Source organism: Piliocolobus tephrosceles, chromosome 2 (assembly GCF_002776525.5).
Source record: "Piliocolobus tephrosceles isolate RC106 chromosome 2, ASM277652v3, whole genome shotgun sequence".
NCBI classification, from domain to species: Eukaryota; Metazoa; Chordata; class Mammalia; order Primates; family Cercopithecidae; genus Piliocolobus; species Piliocolobus tephrosceles.
In genome coordinates, this window is record NC_045435.1 from 70931712 (window position 1) to 70957058 (window position 25347).

Below are 25347 nucleotides of genomic sequence, written 5' to 3' on the forward strand. Positions count from 1 at the left end.
ACAGAGTTGGGGAATGTTTGTGGTACAGAAGCAATAAAAATACTATAAAATTTTCCTTCCTTTCTACATTTTAAAAGAGATTTAATTGTGTTAGATATAAAATGATAAGTAGAATAATTCATTTTTAAAATTTTAATTCCTTCATTATAATTTTCATAAGAAAGAAATTGTTTCTCTACTAGCTGACATTGTCATGAGATTAGAATTAATATCAATTTATGTAAAATAATTTCTGGCATGAATATACTTTTTAATGGTGATAATGGCTTTAATAAAGATAGGATATAGTAGATAATAATATGTTGATTAATATCAGTATGACTGTGGATTCCTCAGTTTTGTGGGGTTTTTTTGTAAATATAAAATTCCTTCTGTCGGCTCGTGCCTTCTTGCCTTCCCCTCTGTCACAGTAAGTTAGCCTCCTTTCAGTTCTTTTAACTAGCAAAACTGTGGGCCATTTCTGAGCCTTTGCAGAGGCTGTTCCTTCTATTTGCAGTTTTCTTTTCCTCCTAATTCTTATTCTGCTAACTCCTGTTCACCTCAGGTCTTTGCTAGATTCCCCTACCATGTTTACTCTTAACCATCCTGTACTTCACATTTATGAAATTTAACCGTTGTAATTAGTGTTCATTTATGTGCTATTATTTAACAATAGTTTCCTCATTAGACTTTAAATCCCATGGAGGCAAGAGACTGTGATTCTCTGTTTTTTGTTTTTTCACTGTGAGACAATCCCAAACAAGGCATAATCCGTTGTTATCTATTTCTCATGACATTATTGAGTGAAACAGTATCTATCCATCTATCTATCCATCCATCCACATATACATATAGAATAGCCAACCAGACTTTCTTACATAACTATCTTAGAAATTAAGTAAATTAAAGCTGTAAAGGTTCAGGTTCTGGGTGCCAAATGCTTAGTGCACCAACTAAGAATTGAGATGGTATTTATCTGTATTAGACACTTTATCTCAGATTCTTACTTTTCTTTCACTCAACCTTTTTTCTTTTTCTTTTTATCTCTTCTTCCTTATTTCCTTATATCTCTTCCTTATTTCCTTAGTCATCTAATGATTGACTAAGACATCCACTGGTGCCTTCGTTCAGGCTGCTATAACAAGTTGCCATAGACTAGGTGGCTTAAAGAACGAACATTTATCTATCAGTTCTGGAGAGTCGGAAGTTGAAGATCAAAGTGCTGGCAGATCCAGTGTCCAATGAGAGTCCACTTCCTGGTTTACAGACGGCCATTTTCTCACTGTATCCTCGCGTGGTGCAGAGTAGAGAGAGAAAAGATTAGTTCTCTTCCTCTTCTTATAAGAATAAGCCCATCATGTGGGCTCCACTCTCATGGTATAATCACCTCCCAAAGGCCTCACTTCTAAATACCATTCAACAGTGTCTGGGAAGGTTCAGGCTCGTTGAACTTTCCTTGGGATTGACTCATTTATTCTTACAACCCTTCTACTGTGTAGTCTCTCTGTTGATCCACACCTTTCAAGCACCTTTATAATCTTTGGAATATAACTGATACCAAAGAAACCAGTTAAAATCCATACCGTTTGATTCCAAGTTCTGATTTCAATAAACATTAACCTAGACTTTAGCCTCATTGGTTATAACTTTGGGTTACCTGCCTACTGGTTAAGTGTCTTGATTAGCCATCTAGTGTTTAATCTTGGGCAGTATCTAGCGTTGACAGACTGTCAGAAAGAAGCCATATAGCTAATTTGGTTAGATTGTTTGGTAGTAATTTTGCCAAGTTCACAGACCAACTAAATTCTGCCCTAATCAAGGGTGTACTTCTAATCCCAGCAAGTGCTAATTTGGAGATTTGCTCTTATGAAAACTCTCTAGCTTCAGGCTTGTGGTTGGAGAGAGATTTTTGCAGCTACCCCTCTACCACACTCACTCTACCACCACCACCACCATCAAAACAATAACTCATTTATTGAGCTCTTAATTATGTGCCAAGTACCTTCCTAGGCACTTTGCCTACATTATCTGCCATGGTTGTTTCTCACAACTATCGTATGAAATAGGTATCATCATTACCTCCATTTATACCTGTGATACTCTGGCAGAGAGGTTTAGTAACTTGCCCAAGGCCATATAGCCACTAAGTAGCAGAGCACAGATTTGAACACTATTCTTGAGGAATAGTTTAACTTCTGGTTGAAAGGTTTTTGGCTGTTTTGGTTTTTGTGGGATACCTCATTTGTGTAGTCTAAATCTATGTTGTTCAGTATGGAAGCCGCTGGTTACATGTTGCCATTTAAATTTAAATGAATTATAGTTAAAAAATAAAAAAATTCAGTTTTTCAGTCTCACTAGCCATATTTCAAGGGCTCAGTGGCTACATGTGACTAGTGGCTGCCATATTGGACAGTGCAGACACAGAGCATTTCCATCATCACAGAAAGTGCCATTAGACAGTACTGGTCTAGGGTATTTAAACAGTAGTGTCAAGAAGTGACATTTCTTTCCCCTCCCCCCAGCCTGGCAGGGAAACATACACCTAAGGTTCATTCAGGTGCAGAGCTTTGGGGCAAGACCCAGAACGTCCTGATCAGTGAGTCTAAGGAAGGAGCTGAAAATAAGTACATTTTAAAAAGCTACCCAGGTGATTTTCCCTGGGTAAGACACAACCAAGCCTTACCACTGGTGACTGGTAAACAGAGATTAGGATATTAGAAAATTACATGTACTACAGGGCTGCAGCTGAGAGCTCCAAATTCCATTCCTTATGGGGTGAAAAGCATTTCTTTCCAAAAGCTGCATTAACTAATGATCCACCCATATGTAAAAAGGAATAAAATGTGCATAAATGTGAAACCCTCTGATCTTCCCTCCCTTGTTAAATATTGGAAAAGGAAGTCAGTCGTATAATTTCAAAGCTCTGCTCTTGTCTTTATTAAGTTAACATTCTCAGCACAAAATATGCTAATGTATTTTTTTTTAATTAGATAAACTGCCAGGCACATTTTCACATTTTCTAACTTAGCCTATAATAAGAGTGAAAAGCTCCAACACCCAAACACCTCTTTTCAGCCTTCTCAAAGACATGTTAAATATCATTTCTATGTGCTTTTGTTTGTTCATTCATTCACTCACTCAACAAACATTTTTGGAGCACATAAAATGTACCAGACAATATTCTAGATACTGGATATACATACAAAAATCCTCATGGAGCTAACATTCTAGTGGTTTTATGTACCTGCGTATCAATGCCCCTCATGCATGGGAGTGGGGGACAGTAAGAAAACCAAAACAATAAGTAAGATGTATTTTCTGTTAGAAGGTGGTAAATGCTAAGGACAAAACTAAAGCAGGGAAAAGGGATTGGGAATGTTGGAGGTGCTGCAATTTTTAGCAAGGTGGTTAGGGAAGGTCTTGCTGCGAAAGTAATGGCTGTTGATGATGTCTCTGCGTAACTGAAATGTGTTTCCTTCCCTTCAGGGCGCCTGGAATGCCCTAGCAGCACCTGCTGCAAGAGTGTAGGCCACTCACCCTCCTCCCCCTAAAGTAAACTTTGGGGGTTATCTTACCTCACCTCGATTTCCATCTGATAATTATCTTGGCAACTGTCTCCCCAAAGCTCTTAGTACAAGTGACACCACCCTCCCGATGCCTTAGCAGACGACTTTGCCTGGCGAATCCTTCTAAGTCCTGCCTTTCTTTAGCTACTGTGACAGGGCTGTAGTTTGTCAGGCTTCCAATAAGCTTTAGGACTGTGCTAGAGAGCAGGTTAACGAAAGGACCTCTGATTGCTGGCAATTTAAAAGAACCTTCTTTGCAGGAGCCAGAAACTTAAAATATGCAATTAAAAATTGTATGCATGCCCAGAGACCTTTTAAGCCCTTTTAGATATAACTAACCAAAAATAACCTTCTTTCCTAGGTGCCAGGCTCCTAGTGCAGGGGTATAGGGAACTAATTTCTCCCTCTTTCTCTCTCTCTTTTTGTTTTAGATAACATTTTTGATAGAAAAGAAACAGGGCAGATGGTATAAGAAGTAAGTAAAGTTAGAAGAGATGAAAGAAGCTGCTCATGAAATTAGGTCTACTACTTGGGATAATCAGAGAAGTTCCAATAAGTTTCTCAATTACAGAGAAGTGCCTAGTAAAACCCAAAAGAAAACGTTTTGGTTTATGTTCAAAATGTTATTTGTGAATGTATCACGAAAACTCAATAAAACCTTAGGTAGCATGTTTGGGGGTAACTTAGCTATATCTCTATCTGTACATTTATTTTATTTTTATTTTTATTATTTTTTTGAGACAGAGTTTCACTCTTGTTGCCCAGGCTGGAGTGCAATGGCGTGATCTCAGCTCACTGCAACCTCTGCTTCCTGGGTTCAAGTGATTCTCCTGCCTTAGCCTCCCAAGTAGCTAGAATTACAGGCATCTGCCACCTCATCTGGCTTGTGTGTATGTATGTGTGTGTATATATATATATATATATATATATATATTTTTTTTTTTTTTTTTTAGTAGAAAAGGGATTTCACCATGTTGGCCAGCTGGGTCTGGAACTCCTGGCCTCAGTGGTCCACCTGACTCAGCCTCCCAAAGTACTAGGATTACAGGCATGAGCCACCATGCCCAGCCTAATTTATTTTAAATAAGACGGCTGAATTCGGAGCTGTATGGCTACTGTTAGTACTACTTAGTTTAGGGATTTTTTTTTTTTTTTGGTGGGATTTCTTTTTTTTTTGGTTTGTGTTTTTTAAACAAATATCCTAAACTTGTTTTAAACAGTAAATCTTAGCCATAGACATGTGTTGGCTATTTCATAAATTTAATAAAAGGTGCAAATAAATAGGAAAAATAGTTGAATTTGGAGTTCAATTCAAAGTGATGACCCTTAATTTTGAAAATAGTCATTCTACATTTTTGTCAAATTATTATTTGTGACTCTAATATGTTTTCTGGTATTATCTGTGCATTTTCAGCCTGGATTTTCTGTTGGATTAAAACTAAAGTTTTTGTTCAGTTGGTTTTTCGAGTGGAAGCCAGGCCCAAAGCAGCACATCAGAAGCCATATAGCAAAATAAAATTAAAACAAAAGACATAAAACAGACCAGTTCCATTTGCTGTGAAGGGGTTTGTGGCAGCTCAATTCCTGTCAAACTGCATGAATGGATACCAAGAAGTATGTCACCTGACAGGGACTAGTTTCATCCCTCTCTTGTAGCTTCTTTTGGACCCTGGAGTTGACATACTCTGTGCTTTACCTCCTTCCATCAACATTGGGGCCTAGGAACATCCTTATTCCTCAGATTAAGAGGACTTTCTTAAGATGCTATGTGCCCAAAGGCTCTAGGGCATAAGCTTGAAGAATTATCTATATGTTGTCTCAAATCTTGTTAAATTCTCCTTTTCACCAATGGTGACATTCCTTATGCTTCTCTTATTTTAATCCAGGCAAACCCTTTTTTACACGAAACCCTTCTGAGTTGAAAGGCAAGTTCATTCACACAAAGCTGCGGAAAAGCAGTCGTGGCTTTGGCTTCACGGTGGTTGGAGGGGATGAACCTGATGAGTTTCTGCAGATCAAGAGTTTGGTCCTAGATGGTCCTGCTGCGTTGGATGGCAAGATGGAAACAGGTAGCGTCCACATGGCCTTAGTGTGTTCTGTGTGGTGAGACTCCAACCCAGAACATAAAGATGTGCAATCATGACATTGTTTGGTTTGAGCAAGACCAGACAGCGTCATGATTGCACATGTTTATGCCTTTAAACACCTTGAGAATGAGCCCAGTCTCCACATTATATAAATTCATCCCTTGGGGCAGATTGAAACCTGTGAAGTCATTTTAACTTTGGGAAACTGTGTGAGTACAGTAAAGCAATAAGTTACTAAAAATGTAGATCCCCATTTAAATAAATGAATTCTAAACTTGGATTTCTGCAGTGAGATTTTTTTTTAGGAGAAAGCTCCAATGTTCTTTCAGTGATTATTATATTCTCATTAGCAGGGAAGACACTAGGTGCTGAAAGAACACTTTATTAGCTGTTAAAATCAGTAATAGAAACAGTTTATGCCCTATAGTATCACACCCACGTGCAGTTTCAGTTCAGTTTCATATTAGTGGAATATATTATAATACTGATGGCAATTTTATGGGTGCTGTTTTCTTAACCCCCACACTCTTGCCTTCTACAGGGGATGTGATTGTCAGTGTGAATGACACCTGTGTTTTGGGACACACACATGCTCAAGTTGTGAAGATCTTCCAGTCCATCCCCATTGGTGCCAGCGTGGACCTTGAACTTTGCCGAGGTTATCCATTGCCTTTTGATCCAGATGACCCCAATACAAGTTTAGTGACCTCGGTAGCCATTTTGGATAAAGAACCAATTATTGTGAATGGGCAAGAGACCTATGATTCACCAGCTAGCCACAGTAGTAAAACAGGCAAAGTCAATGGCATGAAGGATGCCCGGCCAAGCAGCCCAGCAGACGTGACTTCAAATGGTTCTCATGGTTATCCTAATGACACTGTTTCTTTGGCTTCCTCCATAGCCACTCAGCCAGAACTCATAACTGTTCATATTGTCAAAGGGCCAATGGGCTTTGGTTTTACTATCGCAGACAGTCCTGGTGGGGGTGGCCAAAGAGTGAAACAGATTGTTGACAGCCCAAGGTGCCGAGGCCTGAAAGAAGGGGATCTCATAGTGGAAGTTAATAAGAAGAACGTGCAGGCCCTAACTCACAACCAAGTGGTGGATATGCTGGTTGAATGTCCTAAGGGAAGTGAGGTCACATTGTTGGTGCAACGAGGAGGTAAGTAGGTTTGTTTTGTTCTTTGAATTTTTTTTTTAGTCCCAAATTCATTGCTTAACTTACTCATCTTCAGATGACCACTGGGGGCTTTTTAAATGTGTATTCCTTTAAGTTCGTTTTTATTTAAATGTTTCAAAATGCCTACTGATTTCTCCAAATACTAACCTCTTTAGCATAAAAATTATGGTTTATACATTATGACAGACATATGCAGTTAGAGTGGTACTTTAAAACAGAAATCAGATTGTGCCTTTTTAAAACATTAAGATTTAAAAAACCTAACTTGAGTGTGGTGGTACCTACCTGTAGTTCTGGCTGCTTGAGAGGCTGAGATGGGAAGATCACTTGAGCCCAGGCATGTGAGTCCAGACTGGGCAACACAGTGAGACCCCATTCTCTAAAAAGTTTTTTTTTAATAAAAGTAGTAATAATAGCCTGTATCCTTTAAGCCTCCTGAACTTGGCCTTCATAGCCTGCAAAATGTGGCTGTGATCACTCCTCGAAACTTGTTTCATGTTCCTCTCCTCCATCTGATGGTGCTTTATCCACACTGGCTGCTTATATGGAACTCCTTCAATGCTTCAAGCCTTTTCTTGCCTCAGGCCCTTTGTACTTACTGTCCCCTCTACCTGGAATGGTCCTTTCCCAGCTCTTCCCAGCTGGCTCAGTCTCATTCAGGTCTCCTTCTGAGAGAGAGCTTCTCCCATCACTTTTTCTAAAGTAGCTCCTAACACTTCCATATAATCTTGATCACATTTCTTCGTAACCTTGATCATCATCACCTTTTTAGCACAAGGCATTATTTCATGCTTTTATTTATTTTTCAGTATTTGTCTTTCATGAGAATATAAATTTCCATAAAGGTAGGGCCCATGTATGCATGTGGACAGCTGTTGTCCCCAGCATTTAACACAACACCTGACTCCTTTTAGGTATTTATGAATGAATAGGTATTAAGTGAATAGGTGTGTGATTATTTCTATTTGGCAGAAACAAGAGGTCTGCTAATCATATTAAACACTTCCCTCAGCATGCTTACATTTTAATGAAGTAGTTGAGGATCTCAGAGATCTGGGTTATTCTAAATCTTGAGGCATTAAACTTCCTCCTTTCTCCTTGAGTCCACATCCCACCCTCTGCTTCACCAGAAAACACAGGACCTCACACTGAGCAATATTTTCCACCATATTGAAATGCCTTGCTCTTGGAATATGCGCATATATGTGATTAGTCATGACTGATAGTTTCACACAGTGGGCCTGAGAATGGCTGTTTCCCTGATCCTTGTCACCATGATTTCTTTCATGAACAACATATTCAGGCCTTTTCAAAAGAGATCAAGAACCATACTTTGATTTCCTTTTGGTTTGTTGCAACTGAGGAGTTCATTTGTGTCACAGCAGCCCGATTCTCATGTTTTCATGAGTCTGTGTGTTCTGCAATCAGAATGGCTGGGGTCATTTGAAGGAAACCCAAAATACAGAGTACCTATCTATGTGAATTGAAATGCTCAATGACCCTGGCTTAGGCAGTTACAAAAGGCACTGTGCAAATTTTATTTTTATAAATGTCGTTTCCACTAACCAATTTTCAAGTCTCTTCTTGTACCTAGATCACTTGACTGCCCAGAGAACTGGTTTTAAACAGTAGCCAAGATGTATGTAGTGGGAAATGACTTGGGTATAAGAACGATTATGACAATAATGATGATGGTGATGATGAAACCTGGCACTTATAGAAGAATCAGTGATACACAAAGCACTTTCATACCTGCACCTGCCTCTCCTCTGATATTTGTCACTTTGCTGTGAAGTAGGAAGGTGCCACGCCACAGTAGTTCTGAGCTGTTCACCCTGGCTCTGTGGTTTCCAGTCCAATGTTCTGTCCCACTTAACTGAGTAACACTGATTTTTGTATAATTGCTTAATACTGTGGCTGACAACCTGGAAACTTTCAAATGGTTCTTGGTACATCAGGTGCACCTCTGTTTCAGCCACTGCTCATTTGACAGACACAAACCACCTTGTTCTCCAAACTCATCTATCTGCTTTCTCATTTCTGTTATTGATGTGTTAAGTTTATTATCCCATTAGATTCACTTCTAAGGACACCAAACATAAAGTTTCATTATAGCCAACTAACTTACACACTTAATGAACCGTATTGTAATGAATTTGCCTAAGCCAGCAAACAACTGATTATAGAAACATACTCCTTGATTTTACTTTTTATTTTATATTTTTGAGGCAGGGTCTCACTTTGTCACCCAGGCGGGAGTGCAGTGGTGCCATCTCAGCTCACAGCAGTCTCAACCTCCTAGGTTAAAGTGATCTTCCCGCCTTAGCCCCCCAAGTAGCTGAGACTATAGGTGCATGCCACCACTCTCTGCTGATTTTTGTATTTTCAGTAGAAACTATTTCTCCATGTTACCCATGCTGGTCTTGAACTCCCGCGCTCAAGGAATCCACCTGCCTCGGCCTCCCGAAGTGCTAGAATTACAGGCATGAGCCGCTACGCCTGACTATACTCCTTGATTTTAAATATGTTTGCATTCTCTCTTCTTAGTTCCCAATGCCATCTTCTTCTTAATGCTGTTACATTTTATAACATTTATATGAAAAATCCAGAATATATCGCCATATTCATCAACATCTACATGGTTTATTTCAGAACATGAGTAATTTAAAATCACTGTGACATCAGCAGTCTTTAAAATACACCATATGTCTTGTGTTTGATTTATGTATAGGATAGAAAGTTTGTACATCTGCACTTGGCAGGCTAGCACCAGATACTATTAATCTTTCTGGAAGGCATATAAATATATTTGTTTCTGCCATACATTAGTTGCTTGAATCAGGGCTGACATTTCATCATCTCTTCTGTATAGCGGGGGAGTAATGAGAAGGCTTGATGAAGGTACAAGGCAACAGCTAGGTTGAATGAGAAAGTAAATGGCCACTTCACCGATTCTTTCTAATGAATCTAATTTATTTTGTAACTGCTAGTAAGATGACTGATAAACTCATCTACACTCTTCCACGAGTCTCAGGAATTCCTGTCATGAGGTTGTGGCTTTCTGTGCTTTAAAGAACGGGCCATTTTTACTTTGGGACAGAACTGGCTTTTATGTTTGTAGCATCCATTTTAATTCCTAATCTCTAGAGCTTGTTTTTGACATTTGTTCTTGTCAAGATCTAATACATTTCATTTTTAGTATTTTTAGTCCATCCCCCTTCCCTCATCTGGAAATCGAGCTGAAGGTTGAAATATCATTTGTAAATGTCCAGGGTCAGTTTCCTCAGTCAGGCTTAGAGCTGCTGTGCGGTGTTCATCTGTATTCCCAAGTAGCCAGGACCAGTCCTGATTTGCTTACAAATCTCTTCATCAACATCTCCCTGCTTGCCAGTCGATCACTCAGATTTTTAAAGGGCAGCTCCTTTCTGTGTCTGGTTCCCCTCTTCCAATTGTGTGTCCTTACTCCTCCCCTCTCTGCTGTGCAGTCAGGAAAGTGCTTTTTATCCTTTTATTTTGAACACAGCATCTGCATTCAGAAATTCTGTCACCTGACACCAGTGTGCATGTAGAGACTTCTTTGAAGTGTTTGGAAAATCAAGTTAGTTTGTGGATTTTTATTTTTAATTTGTAAAAGCTATCGAACTTGTCCCATAAAGATTTTTTACTTTTTTAAAAGAAGGCTCATTGCAGATAGCATAACTACCTGTGCCCCTCTGTGTCAAATATTTTGGATATTCAGCAAATTCACACCTATCAGTAGGTGTGACACTCTTTAAGACATAATTTCATGTTGAGTCACAACACTCTTGTTCCAAGAAAAGATTTGGCAACACTATATGCAAGTGAAGATCCTATGTTTTACTTTTGAAAGAAGGCATGTATTAAAAAGAAAAGTGAACTTGGGATGCCAGGAGCTGACCTTGAGTACAAACTCTGCCCGTAAGCTGCTGTATGTGCTTGAGAAGGGTACTACTTCTACCCTGACACTTATTTTTTTAATCTAAAAGATGAATGTTTTGAGCTAGAGAATCTTTCAGGCACTCCTTTCTGGCTCAAATTTTATGCATGGGATGACCTTATTGCTATATAGAGGAGAGACCACAGGACTCTGGAGCCTGAGGATGGATGCAAGTTTAAATCCTGCTCCTGCGTTACTTGCATTGTGACTTTAGGCAAGTCACTTGGCTTCTCTGAGCTTCGTTAGACTTCTGAAAAAAATGGGCATGATGTACATAGATTAAATAAATAAGGTAGCATTTGTGCCAGTTCCTGACATAGTAGTCATCACATGATAAAGCAATAGTAGCAACTGGGTGGGGAAGGATTTGTATTTTATTTTTTATAAAAAGTTCTAGCTGGGCCATACAGCTTGTATGATATTCAGGCATCTGTTTTTTGTTTTTTTGTTTTTTTAGAAGTTCTACTGGTAGGTTTTTTTTTTTTTTTTTTCCTTCTCTTGATACAGGGTCCTGCTCTTTTGCCCAGGCTGGAGTGCATGATCATGGCCCATCACAACCTCAAACTCCTGGGCTCAAGTGATCCTCCTGCCTTAGCCTCCTGAATAACTAGGACTACAGGCATGTGCCATCATGTGTGACTAATCTCTTTTAAAAAATTGTTTTGTAGAGACGGGGTCTCACTGTGTTGCCCAGGTACCACTGGTGATTCTGATGTACAACCAGAGTTGCAAAAAATGTTAGGCTTCTGCCTCAACGGTCCCTTCTGGTTTTGATTCTTTGACCTATAAGTTGGATGAAAATAAGTTTATAAAGCTTATTTAATATTTTCATTTCTGAGTAACGTTCATCTTTTAAAGTCTGTTTTGTAAGTGACAGATTTCTCAGTCTTCCCTAAGATCCATTTCAGCTCCCACATGCTACGTTTTTCTACTTCCGAGGAGAATAGAAGGGGGACTTGCTGTCTGAATGGAGATGTTCATTTAGAGTGCCATCTCCCACTGGCTTTTTCTGATCACAACAGTAATGGAAGTGATATTTTCCTTTCTAGTTTGCACAAACCATATATACTGAATACTTTGGTCAGGCCACTAAATAATTTCAAGGTCTGATTATAAATTCATGGAATGTTAAAATTCCTAGAGGGCAGTAGTGTGTCTGACTCTTACTCTTGTGTCCCTGGCACTTCCTGGGGAACCTGGCAAGCGATAAGGTCTCAGTAAATCATAGCTGAATAAATTAAACTTGATCCACCAGTCACAATAGAAGATTAATCCTCTAGCTTTATAAGCACACTTCATAACTCTAGAAAAATGATAATGAGTTAAAAGGCAAAACTTAGATAAGAAAATGGTGGTGGTGATGGTAATGATTATGTTACTACTGTCATTTCCTGATTACTTACTATGTTCCAGCTATGTTACCATGATACATGTAGTACACATACATACATTCATGCACACACAGATGCCCAAGAAGGTAAATAAAACCTTTCAAGACTTCATTGTTGCAACCACATTGAAACTGCCACCAATTTGCAATGTGATGATGGGTTGGATCTTTGTGAAATGAAGGCAGTGATTGTTAGCTTCTATGCTAGGACAAAATACAAGAAGGAATTGTTTTTGTTTTAGTTGCTGAAACCCCACAGCTTAATTTGGTATGAATTAGTATAAAGCAAAGGAGAAAATTCTGTTTTAGTTGGGAAAACCTGCATAAAATTTGTAATGAAAACAGTAAATGCTTCTACAATGTACCAGGCATGCTTCTGGACATTTTACATATCATAATTCATAAGGGTCCTCTGAAGTAAATACCATCTTAGCTCCATTTTAGAGAAGAGGAAGCTGAGGCCCAGGGAGTTTCTGTGGTTTACACAAATTAGCTGGTTAGTGGCAAAGCTAGGATTGGAACCTAGAAATTCTGGCTCTAGACAGTGCTTAACCACTCTGCCCAACAGCCTCCTGCCTTACAGGCAAGAAATTCCTCCAGTACCATAATTGTTGATGACTGTATCTTATGCATAAAGAAATGAGTAAAGCCTGAAGTCTGTGGGCAAAGTGATGCCTCTTAATTCTCATCAAAATTTACTGATGATATTTAGTTCATTAAATCATCATCAATCCAAACAGAGAAAGCAGTATGTAATCTCATTACCTAAGTGCATCACTAGCATTAGCTCTTCTGTGTGTGTGTGTGTGTGTGTGTGCGCGCGCACATGTGTGTTTCTGAAATGATACAAAACCATCATAATTAGAACCACAGTGAGCCATGCACAGAGAGTTAAACCCAGGTGATCAGGCACTTCTCCTCTTTGCCCTCTGGTCTTGGACCAGAGAATGAATTGTGCATTGTACTGCTTAAGTGCTTGACTGCCACAATGTCTCAGATTGAGCTGTAGGGCCCCAGAAAGGGGAATTCAGGTTGTGTATAGAGTGATATCTTAATAATGTTGGAGCCCTATATGTTCCCATCAGCAAATACCCTATATGTTCCCATCAGCCAGTTCTCCCTTCTCAGTGTACTCATACTTGGTTTACAGGTTTACATCTCACCCCTTCCCTGGCCTCTACCACCCATTGTAGGGCACCTGGCCTTGCAGTGACCTGGCAACAGGTCTCAGTGCTTCCTCCAGTCTGCCCTCCGGCTACAGTGCTTTAAAGTACATCAGATCAAGGCAGTCCTCATGTCAGAATAGCTTCCCATCATTAAGTGTGAACTCCAAAGTCCTGTGTCAGGGCCCTAGCACTTATATCTCCCTCTGTCTGTATTTTTTCCTCCTAGGTAGCCGCAGGACCTCCTCACTCACATCTTTCAGGCCTTGGCTCAGAGGTTATTTCATCCCCTTTCATCTGAGAAGTCTGCTCTGACCATTCCTCCTAAATCAAGCAGCATCTCCCATGATCGCTGTCTGCTCTCGTGATCTTTCTTAGGCACTATACCTACCTGTGATCCCCCTGAGAGAAGGAACTTGGTTGCAATCACTACATTATCCCTGCTGCCTAAAACGGTGCCTAGCCCATTACAGGTGTTCAGAAAATCGTCTGCATTGAATGAAAAGATGAGTTAATGCAGGACCCTTTGTTTTCGTAAGTGCTAATCCTGAGAGAACTTTCTGAGGTGTGAGCATTATAATAGCTGAGGAAATGGGCAGCAGGAGACTGACCACCCCCCAGTCACACAGCTAAAAGGTGACAGATCCTGACTCTGAACCCAGGTCTGTTTGCTTGCAATAGCTGTGTGCTCAGTTCACAGGCTGCCCTGAAAAACTAGTAGATGCATTGTTCATTGTGTCCGTAGGCCAAGATATGGGAGCTTCATGTCAGGGAATCATGTTGGTTCCAAAGCCTGTTCTCCAGCATCTTGTAAAGTAGCCACTATCTCGTGATTAAAATTATGTAAGATTTAAATTTCAGTTTCTCAGTCCATCTGGCCACACTTCAGGAGCTCAGTAGCCACATGTGGCGAGTGGCTACAGTATTGGGCAGTGTAGATAGAGAACATTTCCACCATCGCTGGAAGTGCTGTTACACAGCACAGTTCTAGAGATTTTAATTATTTCACCTTCAGAAGTGAGAGACTGAGATCCTTTATTTTACTCTTTCTTTTGTTTTTGTACATTTGAATAGAAGAAAAATATGGAATTGAAGGCACCTTCATGGTTAATGGATTTCTTTTTATGCAGAGAGTAATAAACATAGGTCCTGTTTATTACATCATTTCCATGTTTAGTCACTGCTCTGAGTTCTTTATATGTGTTAACTGGATGTTAGGGGATGCAAGGAATTGACACTCAGAGGATTTAAGACTTGTAAAGTGTAAGTGCTTAGGGGCAATCTCTACTTTCTCTATCCTGGCATGGTGTCATCAAGTTTATAAGCGGATTACAGGACCTCCACCTGGCCGGGAAGCATCTCAGCTTTTATACTAGACTGATGTTATGTAAGGAGCTTAAATAAAATTATTTCATTAAAGTAGCTTTAATCCAAAAAATGGAAGAAACTTCAAAACACAAGACAAACGCAACTAAAATTTTTATATATCAAATATGTGTAATCTGCCATATGAGCTATCAGCAAGTTACAGTTTGTCAGAAGTCTATTTTAAAGGGGAGACTTTAGTCTCCTTGGTGTGTTTAACTGATTCAGTGATTAAGTATCTCAAACTAATTGACCTCACTCACCACTTATCTATGGTGCTTGTATTTTCTAATAATTTTATAAGTTGAGTCCTCTTGTCACATCCAATGTGCTGCCCAACATCTTCTAGCTGTTAAAAGTTGTTCAAGTTAAAATTAGCAAATTTCCTAGCACTTCCACCATGCTAAACAGGATGGCATTCCAATTTGGTATTATAGGAGCCTTCTGGCCTTTATTCATAATGCAGTTTTAAGTTGCTATTTTGATTTATTGCCATGGTTTAAAGTTATCAGGGATTTTATTTGAGAATTCTTTGTAGACTGATAGGTCACATTTATATTTGAGATGACTTACAGCAAGAGATGAGATAAATATAAAAATGTTTCTATTTTGATTCTGTCTTTCATTACATAATGCATAAAAATTATTCCTCACTTTCACATCTTAAGGAACTCTGGTTTCTTTATGGTTTTTGATCTCATGGTTTTTAAACTTAAGCAAGCTTTGGTAAATTTAACATTTGTATGCAACTCAGATTTTACTGGATGATTTGAGTTTTATTTCTGTTATATTCATAATGCAAAGTGGTTGGCACACCTAAAACTTTTACTTTTGTTCTACAAGACAATGTCTCATTCTCCTTGAAGGTAAACTTAATGCATTGAGTTACTTACTTATATGCATTATTTATTACAAATGTGTTCATGTGTGATTTATAATTCTCATTAAGGTGTGGTGGCATCCCTTCCCCTTTCTGGAAGAGTGATAGAATTTCATTCCCTTGGCTGGCAGGCTGTAGAATTATTGTGCTGTGCTTTTATTTAAGTGCGGAATTTGAATATAAAGAAGTTGCTTTTTTGTCTCTTTTTGGGGGACAAAGTCATTAACATCACATGCCTGTCATCATCTAGGCACTGGGAATAGAGCAACGTCATCTGCAAATGAAACAAACAGGCTCCTGATTTCATGAGGCTTTTATTCTAGGGGAAGTGGGGGAAAGCACAAAAATAAACAAATGAACAAAATCATGTCAGCTAAAGAAAAGTGCTGTGAAGCAAATCAGAGCCGGTAAAGTGAACAGGTATGGCAGGCCTGGCGGTGAGGGGGCTCTTCTAGATTAGAGGTGAAACTTGAGTGACCCCAGAGAAGGGAACGGTATTCCAGCAGGAAGGGATAGTTAGTGCAAAGACCCCAAGGAAGAATTGAAACAGAGTCCTGTGTGCCTGGAGAAAGGGGAGCAGGGAATAGGGATGGCCGAAGTCAGAGACTGGAGGCCAGACCTGCAGTTCGAATTCCATTTGCAGTGGGAGGTCCAGATTCACACGGTGAAGGGACAGGCTCTCAGTAACATGTTCAGATAGTCCCTGTGGCATATATGTGAAGAATGTATTTTAGGGGAGCAGGAGTGGAAGGGGAGACCTGTGAGGGCTTTTGCAGTAGTTCAAGGAAGAGTGTTAGCAGCTTGGACTATAGGGCAGACAGAGGATCACGGCAGTGGGGGACTTGGGACACCTAAAGAATAGTCAGCAGGACTCTACAGGTTGACTGTAGAATGGGGGGACATACTTCTTCCATAAAGAGCCAAAGGGTAGACATATTAGGCTTTGTGGGCCCTACAGTCTGTGTCCCCACTACTCTACTCTGCCCTTGTAGTGGGTGATATGTAAAGGAATGGGTTGGTTGTGTTCCCAGAAAACCGTATGTGCCCCATGGACCATATTTGCTGACCACAACTGAAGGAAAGGAAAAGGGAGGGAGCCAAAATGACCCCAGAATTTTTGACCTGGGAGGAATCTTTGTTGAGATGTGGATACTAGGATAGAAGTAGGTAGGACTTGAGCTGTAAAATCAAGGGTTTCTTCTCACACTTGTTAATTATGAAAGCCCATTTGACAACTGAATGAAACAGAAATGTAGGCAAGTTGTCTGGGATCTGGGGTTTGGTGGTTGTGAGGTTAGGTCAGGAGAAATACACATTTATGGGGCATTATCGTCTCATTGAGTATTCTACAAACTGTGGGCTGTGACCTATTACTAGGCTGTGAAATCAATGTATTGGGCTACACCCAGTGTTTTTCTTGGAAGTGAAATAGAAAACATCAGAGTATATCACACTCACTGAAGATAAGTCCTTTTTTTATGAAACATTTACAGTGTGTGTATACCCACACATGCATACATGCATACACACCCACAAATGTTTCATAAAATGGGAAATACATTTTATAACACATTCATACACATGTATGTGTATGTATGAATGTGTTACAAAATGTATTTCCCATTGTGGACCATAGTCACTTAAGTTTGTAAAAGTCAGAATCAGAGGGTATTTAGAGCCATGGGGCTGAATGAGTTTACTGAGGGAAAGAGTGGGAAGGAGAGAGAAAAAGTGCAAAACAGAACCCTGAGGCACATCACCATTCAAGGGTCAGACTGAGCAGGAGACCCCAGTAGAGATGGAACCGCCAGTGCAGATAGGAGAAAGAACAGGAAAGCGTCGTATCACAGAACCCAGGAGAAGACAGTGTCACAAGGAGATTCTAGCAGCACTCGTGGGCCAGGAGTAGAGGCCTGCAAGGGTGAAAACGCTGCCTGTGGCTGGCGTCCCCTGAGAGCAGGACCCATGAAATGTGGCTGCGAATGCACTTGGGCTGGAGAGGCTGGAGAGGGAAGGAGGTGGGGTAGGGATTGGGGTAAGCTGTTCAAGAAGATCTGCTGCAAAGTGGAACAAGTCCTGGAGAGGGGTGTGGAGTCAAAGGAGAGGGCTTTGTTTTGTTTTGAAGATGGGAGATACTACAGCGTTCTTGTGTATGGATAAGGATGACTCAAAAGACAGGGAGAAAGTAATGATTGGAAGAGAAAGGAGGATTCATTGCACTCCCTCTTTGCAGGAGTGAAGTCTTTAAGAAGGGGAAGAAGATGAGATGCAATATAGACAAGAAGGGGTGGGCCTTGGAGTTAGTCTGTGTAAACTGCAGAAGATGGAACTAGATTTGATGATTGTTTTTCCCTCTAAAAGCAAACTATTGAAATTTCTATTTATTTGAGGCTTTCCTATTTAATTTCATAGTCCTAGTGATAATAGCGACAAGCCTCTTTCCATTTGACCCATACTTGTTCATGGAGGACTGAGGATATAGTTTGTGCACGGTTCTGAAATAAGGAGAAAATAATATTCACAATCTAGTTAGGGAGGCAAGACTAACAAGTGAGCTTTACCAGCAGTAACATGTAGTCTGAGTCTGTGTCGAACATATTTGGATAAGAGGTGAATGGTAGGGGATGGGGGACGGATAACAGAGTCTACTTGAACTGGAGAAGAGTGCCCCAGCCTCCACAGTTTGTGATTTTGGACCAGACAGTTGTTGGTTGTGGGAACCCCTCCTGTGCATTGCAGGATGTTTAACAGCATCCCTGGTCTCTACTGAGTAGGTACCTGTCACACACCTGCCCCCTTTCTCCAATGGTGACTGTCAAAAACATCTCTGGACATTGACAGATGTTCCCTGAGGGGCAAAATCACCCTCTGCTAAGAACACCTGGACTAAAGCAGTGCTTTGAAATGTAGGAAGGATTTAAAGTTACCAACTGGTCCTTGGGCAGTATTTGACATGACTCACTCATGTATTTTTTAATCGGTCTTTTAAAAAAATATTTTCATCCTTCTTAAAGTATAATAAAAATAAAAATAAAAATAAATAAATAAATAAATAAATAAAAATATTTTCAGATCTGAATGCATTTAGCTGGAGCCAACAATCCCAGTTTCGCCCCGGCCTGCTCTTTCCTGCATCTGTCCTTACTCTTGCCTATTGTGTACCTGTGGCCCACAAGGCAACTGAATTTGAGACCGAAAGACAGCATACACAAAGACACCAAGAAAGGCAAGGATATCATGCATGAATGTGCAGGCCTGTTGTGGAACCATTTCCTAGGAATTTCTTTTCACCACCATCTCAAAATCCCAGTAACTGGTAACTTCTCCTTTCTTTTTTGTTTAATTTATGCTTAAAAAAAAAAAAGAGAAACCATATATCATCAGACATTTCTGCCCTTAACTTTGGAGTTTGTTTCCTACCCTTACTTTGGTTCCATGTGAAAATTAATTTATTAGTTGTCAGCAACTTTGGATAGCGTTTCCCATTTGAAAAGTCTTTGCTATGAGGAATATTATTATGATAGCATCCTCCCTTATATCAGTTTTTATTCCAACTTTAAGTTCAGGGGTACATGTGCAGGATGTGCAGGTTTGTTACATAGGTAAACATGTGCCATGGTGGTTTGCTGCAGATATCCCATCAACTAAGTATTAAGCCCAGCATTCATTAGCTATTCTTCCTGATGCTCTCACTACACCTCTGACAAGCCCCAGTGTATGCTGTCCATCCCCCACCCCTCACCCCCAGTCCTTATATCAGTTTTGCAGCCTCACTTTGTTGAGCTTCTCTTTATTGCAAGAGATATCATCCTACTTCTATTAGAAGCATTTTTTTAGTTCTGAGCATTTTCAAAACCATTATCTGAGACAGTTTACCTTGTGTAAAATGTTCCCACCTTCCTTCATTTTCCTCAAATGAAATCACATGTTCTTTACCAACATATGGAGGGAAGTATTTGCCATGGTGCTTACTGAGTCTGTCTTTACTGTGTCACCTGTAAAGTTAAAACTTCTACCTTACCTGGTATTTCCTCTGTTTGTATTTCTGCTTAAATATTAATCATGTCACCTATTTGTGAACATAATCCTTTTTGGTTCAGACATCTTGCTGGTAGAATCTTAATGTCTTCAAAAATTGCCTGGAGCCCTAAAGAGTAATATGTTGCCACTGGCAACATGGAAAATGCCCTTTATTGTGTGCCAAGTTGTTGCCTGGGCTTATTTTAGACTCTTGTTAGTAGTGTTCCTTTTTGCATTTTATTGTTCTCAACGTTTTTGGTTTCTCACCATATGCAATAAGTGTCATTCATTCATTCATTCATTCAACAAACTTTAGCACTGTGCTCTTCTCTCATTATAGAGGAGTACCATGAAGGAAACATCAAAAATACAGTGTGGTTAATCACAGCTTCCCCATTGTCTCAGGCCTCATTCTTTTTCTGGAAATCTCATTTGATGTATTATCTTTGCCATGAAAAATTCTAATATACCATTTTTGTGAACTTTGTATTTGATGCAAGGTTGTTTAAAGTTCCTTTTCCACTGTGTCATAGAATAGCAGTCATCATAACTAGGAAGCTGCAAGATGGACCAGTTATGACTTTGTGATGGAGGAAATCCCTTTCTTTCCCTAGCATTGGCTGTCAATTCCACTCATTCAGCAACCTGAGTTTTTAATTAGGCTTTTATTTGTGCAATCAGTACGCAAAGGGGGTCTTGGCATGATGAACCTGTGTAAAAGCAGTGTTTTAAAAAGCTTTCTTATAGTTACATAAACACGAATTTGTTTTCAAAAATCACTTGGAGATAGTTGGAATTAGGTCTACATGCTCTGAGATATTTTTGTTGTTTCTAAATTTAAAAATGGCTTACATTCTCTGTAGTTACTTTTGCCATAGATACCACTTACCAAAATGGCAGATGATTGCATTGAAAAAAATAACAGCACTGCCCATGAATTAATGGGATTCTATGTTTATATAGTTTGTCTGCATCTGCAAAGCAACTTCACTTAGACTTTGGCAACTGAAGGAGGAAGAGAAGACTGTTTTATAACCTAGCACTAACTACCGGTAGGACCCCTTTCTCCCCAGTTTTAACAACCAATAATGTCTTCAGACAGGGCCAAATGTCCTGTAAAGAGCAAAACCAGATGTGCTGGAGAACCACTGCTTTAACCCCTTCAACACCCATTTGGTTTGGCTTGTTAGAAACGCTGTGTTCTGTTTTTTTAGGTACAAATGAAATCCACTTCTGGGTTATTTTTTGTTGAATATGGATTGAAGAAATTTTATTGGAGAATTCCCCACTTCTTCTTAGTGTTGCATCTGTATCTCCTTAGTAACGGAGTGGCCGTGTAGTCAGCTGTGAGGATCCCCAGCATGATCTCTGCTATCAGCCGTGAGCCTCCAGATTATCATCTGAAGTATGAGTAGGACTGCACCCTTCTCAGCGCTGTCAAGAGGATGGAATAAGATGAGGGCCTGTCACACCTTCAGCACTGCCCTGCTCTGATGGAGAGTTTCTTATTTTCTGGCCCCTTGCTCTGTCACATTGAATGGGGCTTACGAGAAAAGAGGTAGAGGAGAGGCTGAAGCAGACCTACTGTTTTCAGTACCTTTGAATTAGTTGTCTGGAGTAGAGAAAAGATTAGGGAAGGTGGAAAGGAAGAGCCTGGAGGGAAAGGTGGTAGGAGATGTGTTCCTTTTGGCCTGTGACAGCACGTTCCTTTAGTAAACAGTGATGAGAAGAACCAGGATGGAGTAGTAGGTTTTCACGAAGTAAAGATTTTCCAATATGAAAGATTCCCTGTTTAGGTAATGATGTTCTTCTTCTTCTGTTTTTTTTTTTTTTTTTATTTGAGATAGAGTTTTGCTCTTGTTGCCCAGGCTGGAGTACAGTGGTGCGATCTCGGCTCACCACAACCTCTGCCTCCCGGGTTCAAGGGATTCTCTTTCCTCAGCCTCCCGAGGAGCTGGGATTGCAGGCATGCACCACCACACCCGGCTAACTTTGTATTTTTTTTAGTTGAGCTGGAGTTTCTCCGTGTTGGTCCAGCTGGTCTCGAACTCCGGACCTCAGGTGAACTGCCTGCCTCGGCCTCCCAAAGTATTGGGATTACAGGCATGAGCCACCACGCCCTGTGGCTCTTTTTTTTTCTTATGAAAAGATTGTTGTCATTTATCTCCTCCTTTTCAATGTTCTTAGTTCACAAAAGAAAGAATTGGCAACTTAGGATCAATTGCTCAGTTCCATGTTGTCAAAATCTGCTGTCTTATGAAATGTAAAATCCAGGAATCACTGCTATAGGGAAAGGCCCAGAGGAGGTTGAGAATAGAACAGGATACGAAAGCAGAGCTGCGGAAGTAATGTGTGAGTGGGGCTCTGGCATCCAAACCTCAGGAAGAGCAAATGGGAGCTCCCCTTTTTCTTTTATCATTGCTTCCACCAGCTCTTCATTCAAGAAGAAAGCGTTTAGATTCAAGGCCAGGGTTACATTCGTCACTCTTATGTAATACAACATTTATTAGTCGCACCGTTTTATGAAACTCTTTTGTCCTATATAAGTTATCAGGGTAACCCAGAAAAGTGAAATCCAAGAGCAAGACAAAAATTGGGTGAATCGAGCATATTTAGTGTGCTCGGGGGCACCCCAAAATAACCTTGACTGGTTTCTTGTATGTAAAAAGCAGTCTCAGGAACTTTATGACAGCTTTAAAAAAATTCATTTCAAGTTGTGTTTGCTTGCATTAAGATCATCATCTGCATTGACTCTAAGCCTGATTAGAGCTTCATTTACCAAAAAATAAATAAACGATAGGAAACAGCCAGAATCAGACAAGAGAGAAAGTAAAAGGATCTTGGCATTTATTTTCCACAGTGAGAAACTTGTTGACTTGAGTGCTTACTGAGTCAACATGTATTTCATTTCCATTGTACTTACTCTTCCCTGCCATAAATGCAATTCTCTGTTATACTTCTTGTTCCCAGCTGAAATATTTCATTCAAGGGCCTCACAGTTCTTACATTTTCCTGCATCTCCAGTGTACTTGACCTATAAAAGTTACTTCTAATTGAGACTTGTCCTAACTGGGATAGTGTGTGGGTTGGGGTGTATGTGGGTGAAACTGATTCCTGTACTCAGCCTTTAAGCCAGTCCAGTTGGTACAGTGAGCACTGCCTCACCGAAACCTGAAAATCTAATAGCTGAACAAAGCCCGAGTGTCTCTTGCCCCTCATAACTATATGGGGCAGCAATTCATTAGAAGTTGACTTCGTCAAGGAAACAGCTTTTTCCCCTCTAAGTCATATAATCACTTAGACCAGTTCAGATACTGTTTCAGCAAGAGAATTTTGAAGACATTTAATATCTCCATGGGAGATGATTGGGGCTGCTCACTCTATGTCCTTGCTCTTTGGACAAACCTGACCCCTCAGTAAATGGCTTCTTTAGGTCTGACTTGCAGACACTTTGAATAATGCAGTGCTGCAGGACTTGAAGCCTGATCGCCTTGCTATTGTTAACCGTGACCTGTGTTTTCTAAGGCTTATATGATTTCTTAAATGTAAGATATTAGAGTAAAGCTTGATATGGTACCAGGCATGGCCTCTGTTGCAATTAAGCAGTTTGGTTACAAAGCTAATTGAAATTGCCAAATAATATACACCCTTCCAGAGCAAGTTGGAAAATTTCCCTATTTTGCAGAAGTATCTTGTGACAGAACAGTGACCATCACATCAATCAGTCTGTTGAAACTGCTCAAGAGATTCATGGATTTGCCCTAAGAAAAGGACCTGATATATATATTTTTTTTCTTCAGCGTGTGTTTGGTTTTTATAGGGAACGGTGAGGCATTGAGAGGCATTGAACCCAGTGCTGTAATAAAAGTTTGCTTTAGTAAGTAAGGCTATGAAGCTATCCTTACCTGAAGATTTAGATCTCAAAGAATCCTTGAGAACATATCCTTTTGCTGGGGTGGGGAGCTTATAGGGTTTGGTGTTTCCCTCTGAGCTTTCAGTTTGTCCTGAGACCAAAACTCATCTGTTGTGATGGGAAGTCAGGACACAAGGTGGCACAGCGGAACCTTGTTCTCTGTGCTGAGTGAGGCAGCTGTGAGTTGAGCCGAACCTGGCAGCTCACCAGTAAATCAAGAAACAGACCAAGGATCAAGAACTGTTAAACAGTCACTGCAACGATGATGGCAATAAAAAGAAAGGCCAAGCAGCTCTTCCCCTTTGCCTCATCAGCTCTTCCTGCAGCTTTCCAGGTGTAAACTCATTTCATGAGCTCTGCACATTCATATATGCATTTGAGAGATACAGGTATTTATTGAACTGGTAACCAGATACTGTTCTAGGGATAGACTGATAAAATAGAAGAGGTCCCTGAAATAGAGACAATAAATAAGTAAACAATAAACAATATAAATAATAGATAAGCAAACAGGGTCATTTTAGAGAGTGATAGGCTTAATGTAAACAAAGAAACTGGGTTCTGTGAATAAAGTGGATCAGAAAAGGGCCACTTCAGATCTGCTGGTAGCCTGCCTAGATCTCTGGTTGGCCTTTGAGGAGGGTCCTGAGTGACAGGCAGGAGCCACCCACACATAGATCTGCAGACATAGAGTTTCAGGCAGAGGGAGCAGCCAGAGAAGATGCCTGGATAATTGCAAGGAAGCAGTTCCACAGTGGAGGGTGCCGACCTGGCTGGAGTGTGTGTCCAGGAGGAGGACATAAATGAAAGAGATAGGAAGGGTCACATCCAGGAGGGCTTAGTGGGGCACTGAACAAAGAGTTTGTCTTTAATTGAAATGGTGTTGGGAAGCCATAGGGACATGGAGCCAGGAGACGGTACAGTCTGATTTCTGCTGTATAAAGTTGTCTCTGGCCTCTGTGCGGATAATAAAGAGGATAAACAATAAAGCAGAGACTAGTTTCTGGACTCAAGTGGTTATCTAAGCAAGAGAAGGCAGTGGCAGTAGAGATGAACTCGGATGGATTGAGAATGTATTTGGAGACGGATGTGGTGGGAGAGAGAAAAAGAAGCCTCAGGCAGGGTCTTAGGTTTTAGGGGTTTGGTGTCCTATAAGGTTAAAAGCCCGGTTAGTATTCTGGGTTTCTGTCTTGGTCCTGAGCCTAATTTACATTGCTAAAAATAAGCAGTTGGGATAAGAAACAACCTAAAAGTCAGTAATGCAAAAGAAAAGGGCCTCAGCATGTGTTTTTTAACCTATAAGCTTCTCAGCACCAATTACAGTGATAGGTTTCCCTTTGGGGCTGGTGACCTTAAAAGAAGGGCCCACATAGCATCCTGTTTTTCCAACCCAGAAAAGGAATCCTTATCAGTTTTTTATTTCGGTGAGCTATTTTGAGCTATTGTTTCATAATTCCCCCCGTACATTCTATGTAGTTAAAAATCACACTTTCAAATTTGTAGGAACTACATGGGGCTATCAGGCCACCATAGTTTCACCTGTCTTAGGGAGACCTCTGTGAATAAGCTGTTGATAAGAGGAGTGGGTTACATGGTCAATCCTTAAGCATTTGCATAAAAAGAAATTCAAATTTGAAATATAGGTAGTAGAAGCATCAGGTTGTCGGTATAGTAGTTAAGAAATCTTCTTTAGAGGTAGAAGCATTTTTAGATGAAGACAAGACCCAACTTCTAAATGCCACACTTGCAAATATTTTTAACTTACACAAAGTTAGAGAGCTTTCTTAGAACCATAGGAGAAACTAGCTTAATTCTACCCTTAAAAAGTAGATCTTGGTAGGAATAT

At 40.1% G+C, this 25347-nt stretch overlaps 1 protein-coding gene across 9 annotated transcripts in view; it reads left to right on the forward strand.

Annotated features, from left to right (window-relative positions):
• The window catches only part of MAGI1 (membrane associated guanylate kinase, WW and PDZ domain containing 1), a 685858-nt gene that overhangs the window by 602157 nt on the left and 58354 nt on the right, over positions 1-25347 (forward strand). For all 9 annotated transcript variants that reach the window (XM_031935182.1, XM_031935183.1, XM_023200351.2 and 6 more), the window contains exons 11-12: positions 5432-5614; positions 6174-6794. In XM_031935182.1, coding sequence (XP_031791042.1) covers positions 5432-5614; positions 6174-6794 — 804 coding nt within the window. The remainder of the gene's footprint in view (positions 1-5431; positions 5615-6173; positions 6795-25347) is intronic.